The sequence below is a fragment of the Theobroma umbraticum genome, unplaced genomic scaffold, assembly GCF_002168275.2.
Source record: "Theobroma umbraticum cultivar Fairchild unplaced genomic scaffold, ASM216827v3 scaffold_4.1, whole genome shotgun sequence".
Lineage (NCBI taxonomy): Eukaryota > Viridiplantae > Streptophyta > Magnoliopsida > Malvales > Malvaceae > Theobroma > Theobroma umbraticum.
This window is the reverse complement of record NW_018397258.1, coordinates 6,462,956-6,478,905: the sequence shown is the minus strand read 5'-3', so window position 1 is coordinate 6,478,905 and position 15,950 is coordinate 6,462,956. Positions and strand designations below refer to the sequence as shown.

Genomic DNA, 15,950 nt, shown 5'->3' with positions numbered 1-15,950 from the left:
TGTGGCTTAGCCATCTACAGAAAATTCCTACACAAAGAAAAGTAATTTTCTAACTTGAATTTCAAACCCATATTTGTCCTTTCAAATTAAATATTAAACTTATCATATCTAATTTATTAATTTAGCTTGGGAAGTTACTTTATCCCTAACGTATAATTTATTAATTTTCTCTCGCTTTTTCAATCATTATTTTTATCTAATTTGTCATTTTTTTTTCTTTTGTTATTTATGCAAAGCAGTAAAAATAAAATTAGGAGCGCGAGGATATTTACCACCAAACGCGGTCTTATTATGCTCGTCCAATAAAATGATGTCACGTAGTGAAGTAGAAGGAATGTAATCCAATTGGAAAAAAAAGGATAAGAAAAGGAAAGGGTTGTATTGAGGGTCTAAAGTAGAAGATCCACGCCCTTACAGATTACTGGATTAGCATTTTCCGATACTGCAAAAACGGTCATTTGCCTCCTTCCTTCGGTCGACAATGGAAGCAACTCTGCTCAGCTCTCATCGCGACCACCCTCCCCTCTTTGCAACAAAACGTCTTAATATTCCAGGTCAGTCTTCCACTGTTTGGTTCCTTAGAAAACCTAAAAGAAGGAGTGAGCAAAAAAAAAAAAAAAACAAACAAAAAGAAAAGAGTTAACTACTGGTTCAAATTTTCAGAGTTTCTATCAGTTGGATATTTCAGTTTAATTTTTATGTACGCGTGATTTTTAGTGATTTTATGTCCATTTTATTGAAATTTGGAATTTTTTTGAAAGGATTGTTAGTTTACCGGCTTATATCGTGCTTTTTCATGTGGATTGATAAATGCCGTTCTGGTAAATTGGAGCTATTACTTGTATCTGTTGTGGCTTTGAGTAGAAGTGCTTTTAGGTTCAGGTTTAGAGAAACTCAAGGCTTCTAAAAATGGATTCTTTCTCTTTGTTTTAACTATGCTTCACTTTTCCAGCTAAAAAAAAATCATAAAAGCTAGTTCAAAAATGGGTGGGTGGGAGCGGTGATGTAGGAGTTGAATGCAAGCCACTGTATACTTTTGGTGAAAGGGAATTGAAACTTTACTGGGCGCTTGTTTGAGCAGAATGTTATTTGCCGCTTATATTTATTTTCTTAAACCAACTCTTCTTGAATTATTTTTAGGCAGTATCTCATGCATATTATCTAACTAAGAGGAATGATACAATGTTAACTTTTATGTATTAATGTAGCGATTCAGTGCACTAACTGTGATTTGTTATGCAGGTGGGCATGTGGCTCCAGACCTACCATTTTGTCATTCGCTCTATGCCAAACCCCTCCATACGCCCAAGATAAAATTGGTAAACCCTAGTAGAGGCCATTTCTGGCTGCCAAATGGATTTTTACGGTCAAGAACAAACAGAAAGTGGTCAACCAATTCTTCAGACCAGCTTCGAAGTGACTATATGAATGTCAAGTCCACCCCAGAGTCTCTAAATCTTGAAGTTGTTCCTTCAAGATCGGATGAGGGGTCAGATGTTTCAAATTTTAATGGTGTTAATAACATCGACACTCTGCATGTTAGACCAAAATATTTTAGAAATAGGTTTCTAAACTTTGTACGCCTGAGTTCTGTCCTGAACAATGCTGCAGAATCATTCTTTAAGAGTGAGATTCGACGTAGGCTATTTGTGACAGCTGTACTGCTAGTAATTAGCCGTGTTGGATATTTTATTCCTCTCCCTGGATTTGATAGAAGGTTGATACCTCAAGATTACCTTAGCTTTGTTTCAGGGTCTGTTGGTAAGTTATGTAATCTATTCAAAACTTGCATGCATTCTTATGCCATTTAAGCTATTTTCAGATTTGTCTGTCTTTTTTTTTTTTGTCAGTATAAATAATTTTGTAGAAGTTAACAAATGTATGGCCTTTCATTTTGCTTTTGGTAGATGAGCTGGGTGACTTTTCTGCGGAGCTTAAACTGTCCTTTTTTCAGCTTGGTATCAGCCCTCAGATAATTGCATCCATAATTATGCAGGTTTGTAACTCTTCTTTGGCTATATTTTATTTATATTTACTTGATGGTGTAACTTGATACTTGATTTTTGTCCTTTCTTGCTGTGAATTCAATTTTGGTACCCTCCAATTTATACATTGAACTTTTGAAGCAGTAGATAGATGTTGATGGGCCTTGCTTTGTTCTTATAAGATGGAATGGAATGGTTGTACAATTGGCTAAAGGTTATTATTTTTAATATGAAGCGCACATGATGTGCCAAGTTATTCTTCTTTTGGCTTGTGTACTGAGTTTAGTGGTGTTTTAGGGTTCTGAAGTTGCTTTCTAATAATTGGTATAACTACTACCTTGTGATAGGATAAATGTGCGGGACTGGGAATCTCTTCATAATTTGTGCTATTTTTTGTTCTTCTATTATGTCTTTATGAATGGTTGTAAAGTTTTCTTGTTCATTTAATCTTGGTGCTAATGCCTGTGATCTCTATAGAGATATTTGTTAACTTAGCTTCAAAAAGAACTAAAAGCAGACATGCTTTTTTCTGCCAAGAGAAAGATACCGAAGAGAGTCTTTCTTTTGGCGCAAGTTTCTTTTGTTACTGTTTGGTGCATCCTTAATTCTTTTTCCTCTCTTTTCCACCTTGTGGTGTTGATTGTTGAATACCTTCATACTGTGGATTCTCATGAACTGGTTGAAAACAGGTGCTCTGTCATGTTGTTCCGTCCTTAGTGAAGTTGCGGAAGGAAGGATTGGATGGCCACGAGAAGATTAAGAGTTATATGTGTGTCTAGTTTTTCATCTCAAGCAGTGAGACGAGCCCTTGCTACATAATTTTTACTTGTATTTTTCCTGATAAAACTTCTTGGAAGTTATAAAGCATGTAATTTTTATCGTAGATGGTGGATTTCACTTGGCTTTGCAATATTGGAAGCTATTATAGTTGCTTGTTATTCTCTTCCATATTCAATCTATGCAGCCAGTGACAGGTACGTTAACTATTCGAACATGATGTCGACAATGTTCTGGTTTTGTAGTTTCTTGCAAGAAATTGGCAGGATATGAGACGCATTCAGCCTTTCCTAGAATAATTTACATGTGAAGTCAATGTCAAAACCATTTTTGCACCAGTGCTCCATGCATGTTCTTTTCATCTGCATGCCATATCTGAGCCTTTATTTGTTGATTACAGTCTATGGTTTTTGCAGGGTCAAGCATGTGATGGTGACTGCTTTTCTATTGGTTTGTGGTGCAATGACTATGACATGGATCTGTGATACGATATCAGAATCCGGATTCGGTATCATTCTTAATATGTTTATTCCTTATTCCTTATTGTTGCTAATTTTTATGGACAATTTTTTCTTTTCATGATAATAACAACAACTAGCCAAATTTAATGAACAACTAGTGGTTCATTTTCTCTTGAATTAATTTTAAAAGACAGCTCTGGAAATTGTGCTTGAAGCAAAAAGGTTTATAGGATATGAGAAGAGCTTATCTGGATGAGAAGAAATAATAGAAGATAGTGGCAATCTTCTCATTGTAATATATTCACCTTGAGATAGGGGAAATATGCTTGTATAAAAAATTTTCATAATTGTTATGATGCAAGCTGCAAAAACGCATTCTCAATTTGAACTCCATGTTTTCCGAATATCATATAATTTTCACCTACTATACTTTGGCAGATATATATATATATATATATATATATATAATGGCTGCCATAGGATAGTCGGATTGACTCTAAAAAATTTGTGCACCTTTGTAGTCGAGACATTTGTTTTATGTCATTATCAGCACGAAGGATAAGACATTCTTTTCTGCAGATAAGGGTAATATGGGTCATTAATAGTTTATCTTTTAACATTTCTGTTGAACTCCAAGTAAATGTCATTTTTAAGATTATAAATTTTTCATGTATTTGTCAAATTTTTGTGAGGACTCTATTGCCCTTTTGGTGATCACTCCATATCAAGGCAGCAAATTGTTGGAAAAATAACTTTGTGGCTCCTGTAAACCATTGAAATCAACAATTTATCATCACTAAGAAATGAGTTTTGTTTTTAGAAGTTGTAGATTATATCGTAAACAGAAGAGATTCATCAAAAGTTTCAGCTTCTGATGGTCTAGTTTTGGCCCTTGGCTTGTCCAAAGTCAAGGACAATTATTGACAATGGGTTGGAGTGATTATTTATAGATGCCCATCTTCTTAGATGTTGAAAGTGATGAAGTTGCATGTTAGTTCAAAGTTTGAGCATTGGTAATGTTCCTAATTGACTGCTTGTGCATGTTCCAGGTCAAGGTTCGTCTCTAATTATATGTGTTGGAATATTAACCGGATACACTGATACACTATACAAGATGTTGACTCAGCTCTCAGGTATGTCATGTGTGCTGAGTGAGGTCGTGCTATTGTTTAAGTGGGGTGGAGATTTTGTCACAATTGTAATTCTTTAGTTCGAAATATATAACAATGTTTTAATATAAGAAATGATTATTGGATTTTTTTTCCTTGCAAAATTCTGAATTGCACTAAATAAAAATATATTTTGAACATTTGTTAAATAACATATTAATAAGCTTTGACTATGTGGGCAGCCTGTTGCTGCTGTACCAACATTTAATTTCAGTGTAAGAGTGGGTCCTTTTGAGATCAGTTCTTACATTCTGTAAATATTTTCAAGAAAGTAATCCTCTATGTGGGTTAGAGGAAGGTGATGACAGTGGTGTGAAATTTATCTATTGATCTGCCTTTTAATGATTATTGCTCTGCTGTAATGTAGAAACTGTCAATTCTTCTTGATTTTTTGTAGATTTTTACATCAACAAAGCATGTACCCTGAGAATTTGTTGCAATTATTCTTGGTTTTTAGTAACACATTTTTTATTTTCGGAGTGTAACACTGTTTTCAAGTGGTTGCAGGTAGTGCTGTGAGTTGGTGGCCATACATTCTTGCTGTACTGGGTGTTTTTACTGTCGTCACAATGTGGGCAGTAGTTGTAACTGAGGGTTGTAGGAAAATAAAGCTGCAGTACTATGGATTCAAACTAGCATCTGCTGCAAGGTAAAGCCAGTGTTACTGCATAGACATTAGATGCATTCTGTGGAGAGAGAGAGAGACGCTTTGAATTCAATTCTTCTTGGTTGATTTAGTTTGCACGCCAAGGAAAAAGAGGACTTCTGTGGGTAGTTGTGAAAACCAGATAGTCCCTTAGGAGCTAGGTATATTAATAATCTTCTATACCATGGCTAATCTGAACGATGACTACTTATGTGTGAACAGTGACCATAGTTGAATTTATTCCACGAGATTGTAACTTTTGCTGTTCATTCATTAACTGATAATAAATGGTCATACAATCATTTTTCGTTCACTTTTTCTTACTTATGTGTTTTGAACAGGGAAGATTCCCCAATTACTGAAGTAGAGCCCTATATCCCTTTCAATATTAATCCATCAGGAATGCAGCCTGTTCTCACCACCACTTATCTCTTAGCATTTCCAAGTATTCTTGCAAGGTGATTGTGCCCAGAAGTGATTTAAATACTTATTTTGAATCCTTTGTTGGGTAATATCCTTTGATGCATTAGAATAGGCTGGGTTTTTTCATTGTCCTATGCAATCACCTTAAGTCTTCTATTGTTGAACCCTGCAATTATCTAACACAGAGCATTCTTGGCAGTATCCTTGGTTCGCCTTTTTGGGAGCATGTTAAGGAGATATTGGACCCTGGAACATCTGTTGGTGCAGAGCCATGGGTTTACTATTCAATATATGCGTTTTTTGTTTTTCTGTTCAATATATTTGATATTGTAAGTATTTTTGAGCCTTGATGATTCTAAGTTTCTGATGATAATGTGCTTATTGTCACCTGCTATGCTATCTAAATTGCTTCTCTTGCCATGATGTCTTCCTTCTGGCTATTGCTTTGTTACTTGGGTATCTGAATGCCAAAAGAAAATAAAGCTTGATTCTCTTTAGAATTTTATACTTCGTTTTGCTTTATTATTTCTTTAAATCTTCAATATTAGCTGGACTGATGGACTTTTGATGAGAATTATTTTGAAAAGATATACAGTTGGAATATAAAACATAACATTCCCCACTTTATAGGCAAATACAAGAATGGAGAACCAAGTGATGCATGAAAATGCATTAGAAAGCTTGTCAAAGTATTGTCTGTATTTTCTTACCTTGGACGATGGAATTGTAGGGATAACCTGAAGCTTGAATACTTACTGCAAAGAACAGAATTGGTTAATACTAGCAGGGCTTGAACTTTAAGCTTTGGTCCACTGTCTTATTCAATTTGTTCTATATGTATACAGTTGCACTAAACTTTGAAATATACTAATTAAGCTACAAAATGTGGTCTGAAAGCATTATATAACTTGGGACCTATTAACTTGTGCTAGTACTCATTGCTTCTTCTTTCTATTTGTAATTTGTGTGGAAACTCCTGTGTAGGCCAACTTGCCGAAGGAAATTGCAGATTACCTGAATAAGATGGGTGCCAGGATACCAAATATAAAGCCTGGGAAGGCTACTATCGAATATCTCTCAAAGATTCAGGCATCAACCCGCTTTTGGGGTATGTTTCCGCCTGAGAAATAATTACAGTATTTAGTTTGAAAGCTTATGCCAGTGTCAGGGCTATATGTTGAAACCACTTCTCATTTCTTGTGGGCTTTTTGGCTTTTCTTTTTGAACACATCTGCAGGAGGGCTACTGTTAAGTATTTTGGCAACTACATCAACCATACTTGATCATTATTTGCGGCGTATCAATGAGGGATTTGCAATTGGGTTTACATCAATTTTAATAATTGTAAGTGCATTTCTAAGGCCTTGTTTGTAGATGCACCGATGCTCTCAGTTTGTTAACATTGTTTAGAACACTTGTTAGGATGTCAAACCATTACAGCAATTACAGTAAATTTCTATGAAATACCATTCTTTTTGAGTGATTATGAGTGTTCTGTCTATTCTGCATTTTGTCTAATGCATCCCACCATCATTTTTATTAGGTGGGTTCTATAATTGAGCTAAGAAGATCCTACCAAGCATATAATGTCATGCCAAGTTTAAGCAAAGCTCTAAGGCGATATGGTGTGTAACATTTCAACAAGAGGCTCTTCTCGGCCTTCCAGGTATTCTGTATTTTATTTTCACCTTAAAATGTTATGCCTGCTTCTTACTGGCTAATGATTAGGAAAATTTATTCACATGGTGCAGAGATCTTCCTCAAGATATTGGTATTGATTTGTTATGTGGTACCTTGAGTTAAATACTTGGTTCCACATAAGAACACAATTTCATTCATACAAGTTACTTGAGCTGCTGCCATTGGGAGTGAAAGATGAAAAGCCTGACTTGGTTTTTTAGTTAATCAACACAACTCGCAAACAGGTTCCGGCTCTTTCAAATCTTTTCTGGATTTGGACATGGCTTCTCTGGTGTCTGAGAAGTGAATTTTACATTTTAGAGTTGTAATATGCATAGTGGATATACAACCGGTGCAGCATGGTTCCCCGTAGAAATGGGGAAGAGACATGGAATATCCAGATTTCTATAGATTTGACCCGTGGGTTGATATAAGTTGTAAGGCAAGGCAATTTGATGTAAAATGTGGGAGTCCCGGTTGGGTAGACATGGTTATGGTTGAGAGCCAAACGGCTGTAATTTTGTTTGATTCATCTTAAACACACAGGGCTCATAGCTGTACGAGAGAGAATGTGAATTTATGTTCATTTACACTACACACTACATAGTTTGCACGAACTTTTGTAATATTGTGGCTTGGATCATCCATAGACAGATTGGTGTAGATGCCCAACCAAATCCTGCATCTCAAGGCCTATGATTCTTCTAACCTGTAAAGATTACGAATGATGTTACCAGCAGGCCAGTGTAGCTAACCGGCCACGCCTTTGCATTTCTTTGGGCATGTGGAAAGAGTTTTACAAAATATTTGGATAATTGATTACTGGAATTGGATCCTGCATATGCATCGCTATTTTAACAAGTGATTTTTGCACACTTTTAATCTGTATAGGAGTGGAATTAACTTATTTAAGGTAAAATTATGTAATTAGTTTTTGTATATAAAGTGGGAAATTTAATTCTTATATAATAATTTATAAAAATTAAATTTTTATATTTTTTAAAATTGATAATGTCAGTTTAATTGTTAATTTTTTTTGTTATTTTAGTAATTAATTGTATTGATGTAATATTGAATATAGTGATAAATGATGTAATAATTATTGTAAAAAATATAATTATTGCATCATTATTGTATATCACATCATCAAATATAATTTTATAGTATCATATTTAATATTATATTATTAAATTTAATGATATGTCAATATAATCAAATATCAAATCAGATAATTAAAAAATTTTAAAATTTTGAATAATTGGATGGATATATAAATTAAATTTGAAAAATTTTTGTCCTTAATTTTTACAAATTATTATATATATATATATATATTAAATTTATCACTTAGAATATAAGAATTAAAGACATAATTTCACTCAAATAACATTAAATAATAAGCTAAACATAACAGTCAGCTAGATAAAATTTTTCCTTTAGTAGTAATTTTACATAGTACATTTGTTTGAAGTCTCGATCTTCGTTTCCTCTGGTCCTTTTTCCGGTGGCAATTGTCGCACCTTCCTAATTCCTCCTTTGATAAAAAGCACTTGAGGTCGGGCATTTTATTAATCTTTATTCGTATTCCGTCCGCTCCGGTTAGTCCTCAACCCGCCCAAAACTTAAATTCAAATAAAACCCCCCATCCAAACAACAAACAGTACCAACACTCTTTCTACTTCGAAGAAAATGGCGTTGACGGAAGGAGAAGGAAGCTCAGAGGTGGAGGTCACGGAGATTGAGACGACTGCTGAGTTCTTGGACGGATCTGTCATGTTCCACCTCGTCAAGGACGCCATTGGTTTCGTTCTCTACATGCACCAGCAAATCCCTTCGTATGTTCTCTCTTACTCCTCCTTTCCTTTACTCACTAATCGGAACAAAAAAGAAAAAAGAAACTCATAGTTTTCTTGATCTTTCTCTATGAATTTGATTGAATTGCTCGTTCCAAGTTTCTTCATCGTTTGCCTGGAAATTAATCTGCTTCGGGCACTGAAGGTTTCTTTTTCTTGATAATATAGTCATTTTAATGAAATATTTGGCTTAAGGGGACAGAAATAATGAAATCAATTACTTTATATCCAGCATGTTGCAGGATATCAGTCTTGAATTCGAGTCGATGCATACTGAATATAAAGACTTGGTATGTTAGCTTTGTCGAGTCAATTATTGGCCTTTGTTTTATTTTGTCTAGTCCTTTTGTTTTTGCGCACTAAGAATTGTCAGTTTTAGGAGATGGATCTTGCAAAAACTGAGGTAAAGGCATCTTTGCGAAGAAAGCACGTTGGCAGAATGAGAGAGTGTAAACAAGGGATTAGAAGGATGGAAAAGTTTATGAATTCAGTTTCAAGTCTTCAAACTGCATTGCAATTGATGATAAGCGAAATCCCTAACATCCAGGAGGTTATTTTGGTCCTTGGGACAAGTCCAATTAGACCGCAGCATGTTTATCAGATGTATTTTTCACATTCAAATGCTGCTTCTTCTGTTAAAGCTGATTTCATAAAAGGCAAAACGGCAGAAGGGCTTTCAAGGAAGGTATCTAAGGATTGCTATCTCTACTTCCTCCTAACATTGCACATTTTTTGGGACATGTAAAGAGTAATTCTGTTTGACAGGCTATTAGGGCTTTGATCTCAAGAGGTGCAGGTTCCAGTTCGTATCCAGGTAGCTACTTGAAACATTGTTGTTCTTAATGCAAGTCAGTCCGTGGAAGTCAAGTTGATGGTTGTCTGTTATCTTTGTTTTTTAGGCCCTACGAAGTTGTTTCTAATGATTAAAGCTCCCACCTCATTTAATCTGCCTTTGCACTTTCTTCCAAAGCGTGACTTCAGATACAGCAAAAAGGTAAAGATGAAGCTACACAGGAGCCTTTCATGAGTGGACCTTTTTATTTACATCCTGTGATCATCTAAGAATCTTAATAAACTACAATTTAACAAATTGTTTACACACTAGTGGTGGAGATATGCATGTTTATTTCCATTTTCTTAAGCTTTAATTTTTAATGCATTTTTCCTTCCCAGATTGTGCCTTTCAGACTACGATTTAGATGCAGAACCCAAGGTTTGGAAATAGATGCTTCTGGTCATGGTTCGCTGTCCAGCAGATCAACTGGTTTGATAAATTCTTCTTCAAGTGATTTTATTTGGTATGGTTATTGATATCTTGTTTTCACCTAACTTATTTTCACCATATCATAGTTGCTGTAAGTGATGTAGTTCAGAGGAAACCGTTTATTATATCCCCCTTCTAGGTACTAAACCTTGTTGTAAAACACTATAAACAGGGGAAAGGTTAATAATATGTTAAGGTGGCAAACTCCAGATAGTCCAGTCTTCATAATAAGGTTTTGACTTATTGATCTGAACCAAGGACATTGAGAACACAGTCTTTCTCAACTCTTCAGCTATATGTTCAGGTTATACTTTTCTAGTTCCATAGGCAGAATGTTATTCCTACATTTGATTATTGGCCACTTACTAGAACATCTGGACTACCCTTTGCCCTCGGAAATTGTTTGGTGTGTATCACTGGTTTTATCAATGTTGTTTTAATGCCTTTACAAATGAAAACTTGGCAGCTGATTAGCTAGTTGAAGCTTGCATAGCTTGGAAGCCAGTGTTACATGGGGTTCAGTATTCAATCAAATTATCCTGGAGCATTTCAGAGTGTATGCAATTGAGGTTGTCGCAACCTTGCTTATGTGTATTTCATTCTTTATAGGTTTCAATGTCGGCATGCAATTAAGGGCATGGCATTCAAGATACCCGAAGAAGAATGAGATAGTTCATCTTCCCATGACGAGAGATTTGTCTTCTTACCTCATTACCTGGTTCTGTTCCATTAGGAGGTTTTTAAGTATAACGTTTCATATGCATCGGTGTAAGAGCTCGTACATATTGATAAACAAACCTGCAAGTTTGGTGGCTGTGGGTATAAGTGGCCACCGATTACAGCACTCAACTTCAGCTGCTAACCTGCATTCTGCATTATCTTCAACTTGTGAAATACTGTGTGATGGAATTGAATTTATTTTGTCAAGAATTAGGCATTAATTGACTTGAAGACGTCGGATAGGAAAAATTTCTTTCTTTTTTTCTGTCACAAGCTCACAAAGTTAAAACATAGAAAGACAAGCTTTGAAACGTTTGTGTGAAGTGACACTAGTTCACGCAGGAGTGCAGAGGTTGATTCTATTTTTGCCTTTTAAAATTATAAAAAAAAACTTATTTTTCATTAGACAAGTAAGAAAAAAAAAAAACGGAAAAAGTCGCCACTGGTTTCTAAGGTAATCTGACTGGAAAGCAAATTGGCCGCGGGCCCAGGGCTGAGGTTTATTAACATAACATTACATACGCCTTGGGTCGAGCCAACTATTGGGTCCATTCTCCTTTTCTTTTCCGGTAAGTGAAGAAGCAACTCAAGCAAGAGAAAAAAAGGGGGCCATTGCCAAGATCAACAAGCAGCGAGCCAAACTGAATGAACTGTCTCTGCTCTCTCTCCATTCTTCTTTCTCCAACGTCAAAACCTTAAACCCTCCCGTCTAAATCCAGTATAAATACATATATAGCGATTTAAACAAATCAAAACCCAGAAAAACCATGAAGTTCTTAATCGAAGACGTCACAGTCTACTTCCCCTATGACCACATCTACCCCGAACAATACTCTTACATGATCGAACTGAAGCGAGCCCTAGACGCCAGAGGTCATTGCCTTCTCGAAATGCCCACGGGCACCGGCAAAACCATCGCCTTACTGTCTCTCATCACCAGCTACTCTCTCTCCAAACCACAGAGCCCCATCAAGCTCATTTACTGTACCCGCACTGTCCACGAGATGGAAAAAACCTTGGCCGAATTGAAGCTTTTGCACAATTACCAGATTAAGCATTTGGGTCCTCAAGCTAGGATTCTTGCCATAGGGCTTTCTTCGAGGAAGAATTTGTGCGTGAACCCGACGGTTTTAGCTGCCGAGAATCGGGATTCGGTGGATGCCGGGTGTAGGAAGCTCACGGCGAGTTGGGTTCGAGCCATGGCGGCGGAGAATCCCAATGTGCCTACGTGTCAGTTTTTTGAGAATTATGAGAAGGCCGCTTCTGCCGCCGTGTTACCACCCGGCGTGTATACCCTTCAGGTAGTCAGAGTTTTCTTCTTTAAAAAAAATTATTCCATACGTGTATGATATTAATTTAAAGTTTCAATTGTGAACTGGATTTGAAGTTTATTTAGGTGACCATTTGGTTGTTTGCTCCCGAATGTAGCAAGCAAAACGCACAGAGGATATATAAATATATATATAAAATATATATATTTTTGAAGAAATAAAAATAAAAAGTAGAATTTTTTTAGATGAAAGAAAATGAATGGTTTTACTTTTATATAGATTGGTTAGATTATAATTGATGTTACACTTTAGAATCTGTATTTTTGACACTGGGTTTTTTAGGACTTGAGGGCGTTTGGGAAGGAGAAAGGGTGGTGTCCATACTTTTTGGCGAGACATATGGTACAGTTTGCAAATGTGGTTGTTTATAGCTATCAGTATTTGCTTGATCCAAAAGTGGCTGGGATTATATCCAAGGAAATGCAGAAGGAGTCTGTTGTGGTGTTTGATGAGGCACATAATATTGACAATGTGTGTATCGAAGCACTTAGTGTTAGTGTTAGAAGACAGACGCTTGAAGGAGCTACCAGGAATCTTAATCGGATAAGTCAAGAGATTGATAGGTATGTACTTTGGATAATTTTTCGCTGCATCTGGAAAATGTACCATTTTGATTCAATGTAGAGAGTGAAACTGAAAGGTAGGGGACTAGAACTAGTGAAGTTTAAGGTATTGGGACTTAAAAGGGCTGTTTGGTCCAGCTGAAACTTCTATAAGAAATGCTGTTCAACTATGTAACTGTTCTAAAAGTACTGTAAAGAGAAACTAAAATAGGTTTTAGCACACGTAATGCAAAAGTGCTGTCCGATTTGGAGAACTATTTGATAATATTTTAATTCATTTTTAATAAATGTAAAAAGAAAGGAATCAATTTTATTAAATCGGATCATAAGTTTTAAAAAAATACATAAAATAATTGGACATATAAATACAAATGAAATCAAGAGAAAAAATTGAGCTAAATGAAAAATATAAATGTGAAAAAATATAATTCTCTATATAATTTTATGAAATTTGAAGGGAAAATGAGAATATAAAAGAATCTTATTAAATTTTTGTTACTATGCATTGCCACCCTTTGGAGAAACTTTGATTTATAGCTGTGTCTAAAAGCCAAAATGAGCTTGTTGTGTACGCTAAAAATTTACAAGTTTTGAGAGCCAAACACTTGCTTCTGCTTTTGTGGTAGAAAAAATCTCTTTCATAAGCTGGGCCCAAAACCCACTTATGCAGTTGGTCTTTTTCATGGTCCTAATATTTGAATGCCTCAGGTCTGTCCTCTCTAATTCGTTTGGAGTAATCATTGGATTAATTCTTGAGAAGTATATCATCCCTTAATTCTGAAGCTGAAATTTTATGTATGTTTTTCTAAATTGTATATCATGGTAGGAAGGTTCAAGGCCACTGATGCAAGCAGACTGCGTTCTGAATACAACCGACTTGTAGAGGGTTTGGCACTGAGAGGAAACCTACCTAGTATGTGAAATAGAATCCTTCTGTGCAAATGTTTTGATAACTATTACTTTGGTTTGATGATAGTCCCAGTTCATCAATTTTACTCTCTTCACTTATGCAGTCACTGACACCTGGCTTTCAAATCCTGCCTTGCCTGATGATATTCTAAAGGAAGCTGTGCCTGGAAATATCCGTCGAGCTGAGCACTTTTTGCATGTTCTACGTAGATTGGTTCAGTATCTGAGAGGCCGACTGGAAACTGACAATGTTGAGAAAGAAAGTCCAGTTGGCTTTGTTGCCTCTATTAGTAGTCATGCTGGAATTGACCAGAAAACATTGAAGTTTTGTTACGACCGTCTGCATTCACTCATGTTGACTCTAGAAATAACTGACACAGATGAGTTCTTACACATCCAAACAATATGTGACTTTGCCACTCTTATTGGCACTTATGCCCGTGGGTTTTCAATTATTATTGAACCTTTTGATGAAAGGATGCCACATATTCCAGATCCTGTCTTGCAGGTTGGTCTTTGTTTATTTTGTTCTTTCTGAACTACTGATGTTTCAATATGGCGGCAAACTTCCATAACTCTGGAAATGACATGAGGGTTTTCTGCCTACCATTAACATGTCCCAGTGATAATATTTTCAGAGCCTCTATTTTTTTTAGAGACACTATATTTGGAAGCTTCACTTTGTATTGTTTTGTGGGGAAAGAAAATGAAGCTGCTAATTTGTCCTTCTTTTTAGTTTATTTGTGTGTATGATCTGCGATATCATGATATCTATCTGTCAGACGTGGTCATGTAGATGCTTTGTCTTCCATGTTGATATTCATTGTATTTATTGAGTTTGAGATATAATTTATGGTTTTTGGGTAGTGGTTGCATTGCAATGAATCCTACTCATTTTTTCTTTTTACTCACATATCATAAACATATAATCCTTTTATTTTGTCTTTTCATATACTAATCTTTCTGCATGATTTTGCATTCCAGCTTAGCTGTCATGATGCTTCTCTTGCCATAAAGCCTGTGTTTGACCGATTCCAATCAGTTGTTATTACATCTGGCACGCTTAGCCCAATTGATCTGTACCCACGCCTTCTTAATTTCCATCCAGTCGTTAGTCGTAGCTTTACAATGTCCTTGACAAGAGATTGCATATGTCCAATGGTTCTCACACGTGGAAGGTAGGCAGATTGTAATCTTTTCCCATGAGTTGTGACAGCTTACAAGTTTGTAACCTGTAAGAGATTAAGGCCTTATAAATAAAGTTGTTTTATGTCAATTACCATTTGATTTGTTCCTGCAGCGATCAACTTCCTGTCAGTACCAAATTTGATATGAGAAGCGATCCTGGTGTTGTAAGGAATTACGGCAAGCTCTTGCTGGAGATGGTCTTTGTCGTCCCTGATGGAATTGTATGTTTTTTTGTCAGTTATTCCTATATGGATGGAATTATCAACACTTGGAATGATAGTGGAATTTTGAAGGTGAGGATCTTGTGGGCTCTCTTGTTATCTATTGTGGAAAGAACTTGTGCTGGTCATTTTTTTCTGGTCTCTCCATCAAGTGAAAAAACACCTTTTTTCTGATCTCCATCCTTCTTTCTTTCCTTTCCCCCTTTTTCTGATCTCCATCACTTAAAAAACACCCTGCTTCTATGTATAGGGCAGATTAACTTGCTTGAGAATAACATTATCTTTTCACTGGAAGTTGATGTATATTCTTTTCCTGGTGAAATGTTTATTGATCTATCCCTTGTAGGAGATAATGCAACATAAGCTTGTCTTCATTGAGACGCAAGATGTTGTAGAAACCACATTGGCTCTTGACAATTATCGCAGGGCTTGTGATTGTGGAAGAGGTGCAGTTTTTTTTTCCGTTGCCAGGTACTATTGATGATGACATGTATGATTTTAAATCCTTTTTAATAGAGCAGGCACTTGAATCATATCCCTGTGTCAGTTAGACAGGGTACTAGGCTTACAGTCATATTATGTTCTGGACTTTTATTACTGTCTTTGGTGATAACCTAAAACAGTGTCTTTTTTTTTTTGGCCTATAACCAAAAAGTTGTCTTTGTTTTTTTTACGAAAAACCAAAAACAGTAGTCTTGGTGAAGTATTTTGTTATGATACTAGTAGTTTATTTAGTATAAGGAGATGAATAACTTATCAC

The 15,950-nt window shown here is 35.8% G+C and overlaps 3 protein-coding genes across 4 annotated transcripts in view; all 3 read left to right on the top strand.

The window, feature by feature from the left end:
- The first annotated feature begins 365 nt into the window (after positions 1–365).
- Positions 366–8,071, top strand: SCY2 (SecY protein transport family protein). Its single transcript, XM_021424471.2, has 14 exons — positions 366–554; positions 1,243–1,761; positions 1,908–1,996; positions 2,675–2,754; positions 2,870–2,959; positions 3,179–3,270; positions 4,273–4,356; positions 4,900–5,041; positions 5,380–5,496; positions 5,661–5,790; positions 6,446–6,569; positions 6,699–6,805; positions 7,005–7,127; positions 7,213–8,071. Exons 1-13 carry the CDS (start codon positions 482–484, stop codon positions 7,092–7,094), a joined length of 1,737 nt encoding a protein of 578 aa, XP_021280146.1. The 5' UTR covers positions 366–481; the 3' UTR covers positions 7,095–7,127; positions 7,213–8,071.
- A 539-nt stretch (positions 8,072–8,610) lies between these two features.
- On the top strand, positions 8,611–11,163 carry LOC110413152 (non-structural protein). Of its 2 annotated transcripts, none has more exons than XM_021423868.2 (7): positions 8,611–8,976; positions 9,227–9,284; positions 9,377–9,679; positions 9,760–9,808; positions 9,894–9,988; positions 10,168–10,292; positions 10,868–11,163. In XM_021423868.2, exons 1-7 carry the CDS (start codon positions 8,831–8,833, stop codon positions 10,923–10,925), a joined length of 834 nt encoding a protein of 277 aa, XP_021279543.1. In that variant the 5' UTR covers positions 8,611–8,830; the 3' UTR covers positions 10,926–11,163. The 2 variants fall into 2 exon arrangements, with proteins under 2 accessions (XP_021279543.1, XP_021279542.1); XM_021423867.2 differs by having other exon boundaries at positions 9,374–9,679; positions 10,868–11,149.
- A 365-nt stretch (positions 11,164–11,528) lies between these two features.
- Positions 11,529–15,950, top strand: part of UVH6 (RAD3-like DNA-binding helicase protein) — a 6,416-nt gene continuing 1,994 nt past the window's right edge. The window contains exons 1-7 of the mRNA XM_021423864.1: positions 11,529–12,279; positions 12,592–12,872; positions 13,703–13,785; positions 13,886–14,289; positions 14,766–14,959; positions 15,082–15,262; positions 15,537–15,661. Coding sequence (XP_021279539.1) covers positions 11,746–12,279; positions 12,592–12,872; positions 13,703–13,785; positions 13,886–14,289; positions 14,766–14,959; positions 15,082–15,262; positions 15,537–15,661 — 1,802 coding nt within the window. The 5' untranslated portion in view covers positions 11,529–11,745. The remainder of the gene's footprint in view (positions 12,280–12,591; positions 12,873–13,702; positions 13,786–13,885; positions 14,290–14,765; positions 14,960–15,081; positions 15,263–15,536; positions 15,662–15,950) is intronic.

Excerpts from the sequence above, each read along its gene's own strand:
- LOC110413152 (XM_021423867.2), top strand. The coding sequence starts at position 8,831 with ATGGCGTTGACGGAAGGAGAAGGAAGCTCAGAGGTGGAGGTCACGGAG. Across the intron at positions 9,285-9,373 it reads ATACTGAATATAAAGACTTG|GAGATGGATCTTGCAAAAAC; the intron begins GTATGTTAGCTT and ends TGTCAGTTTTAG. Across the intron at positions 9,989-10,167 it reads ACTTCAGATACAGCAAAAAG|ATTGTGCCTTTCAGACTACG; the intron begins GTAAAGATGAAG and ends TTTCCTTCCCAG.
- SCY2 (XM_021424471.2), top strand. The coding sequence starts at position 482 with ATGGAAGCAACTCTGCTCAGCTCTCATCGCGACCACCCTCCCCTCTTT. Across the intron at positions 2,960-3,178 it reads ATCTATGCAGCCAGTGACAG|GGTCAAGCATGTGATGGTGA; the intron begins GTACGTTAACTA and ends TGGTTTTTGCAG. Across the intron at positions 3,271-4,272 it reads GATATCAGAATCCGGATTCG|GTCAAGGTTCGTCTCTAATT; the intron begins GTATCATTCTTA and ends TGCATGTTCCAG.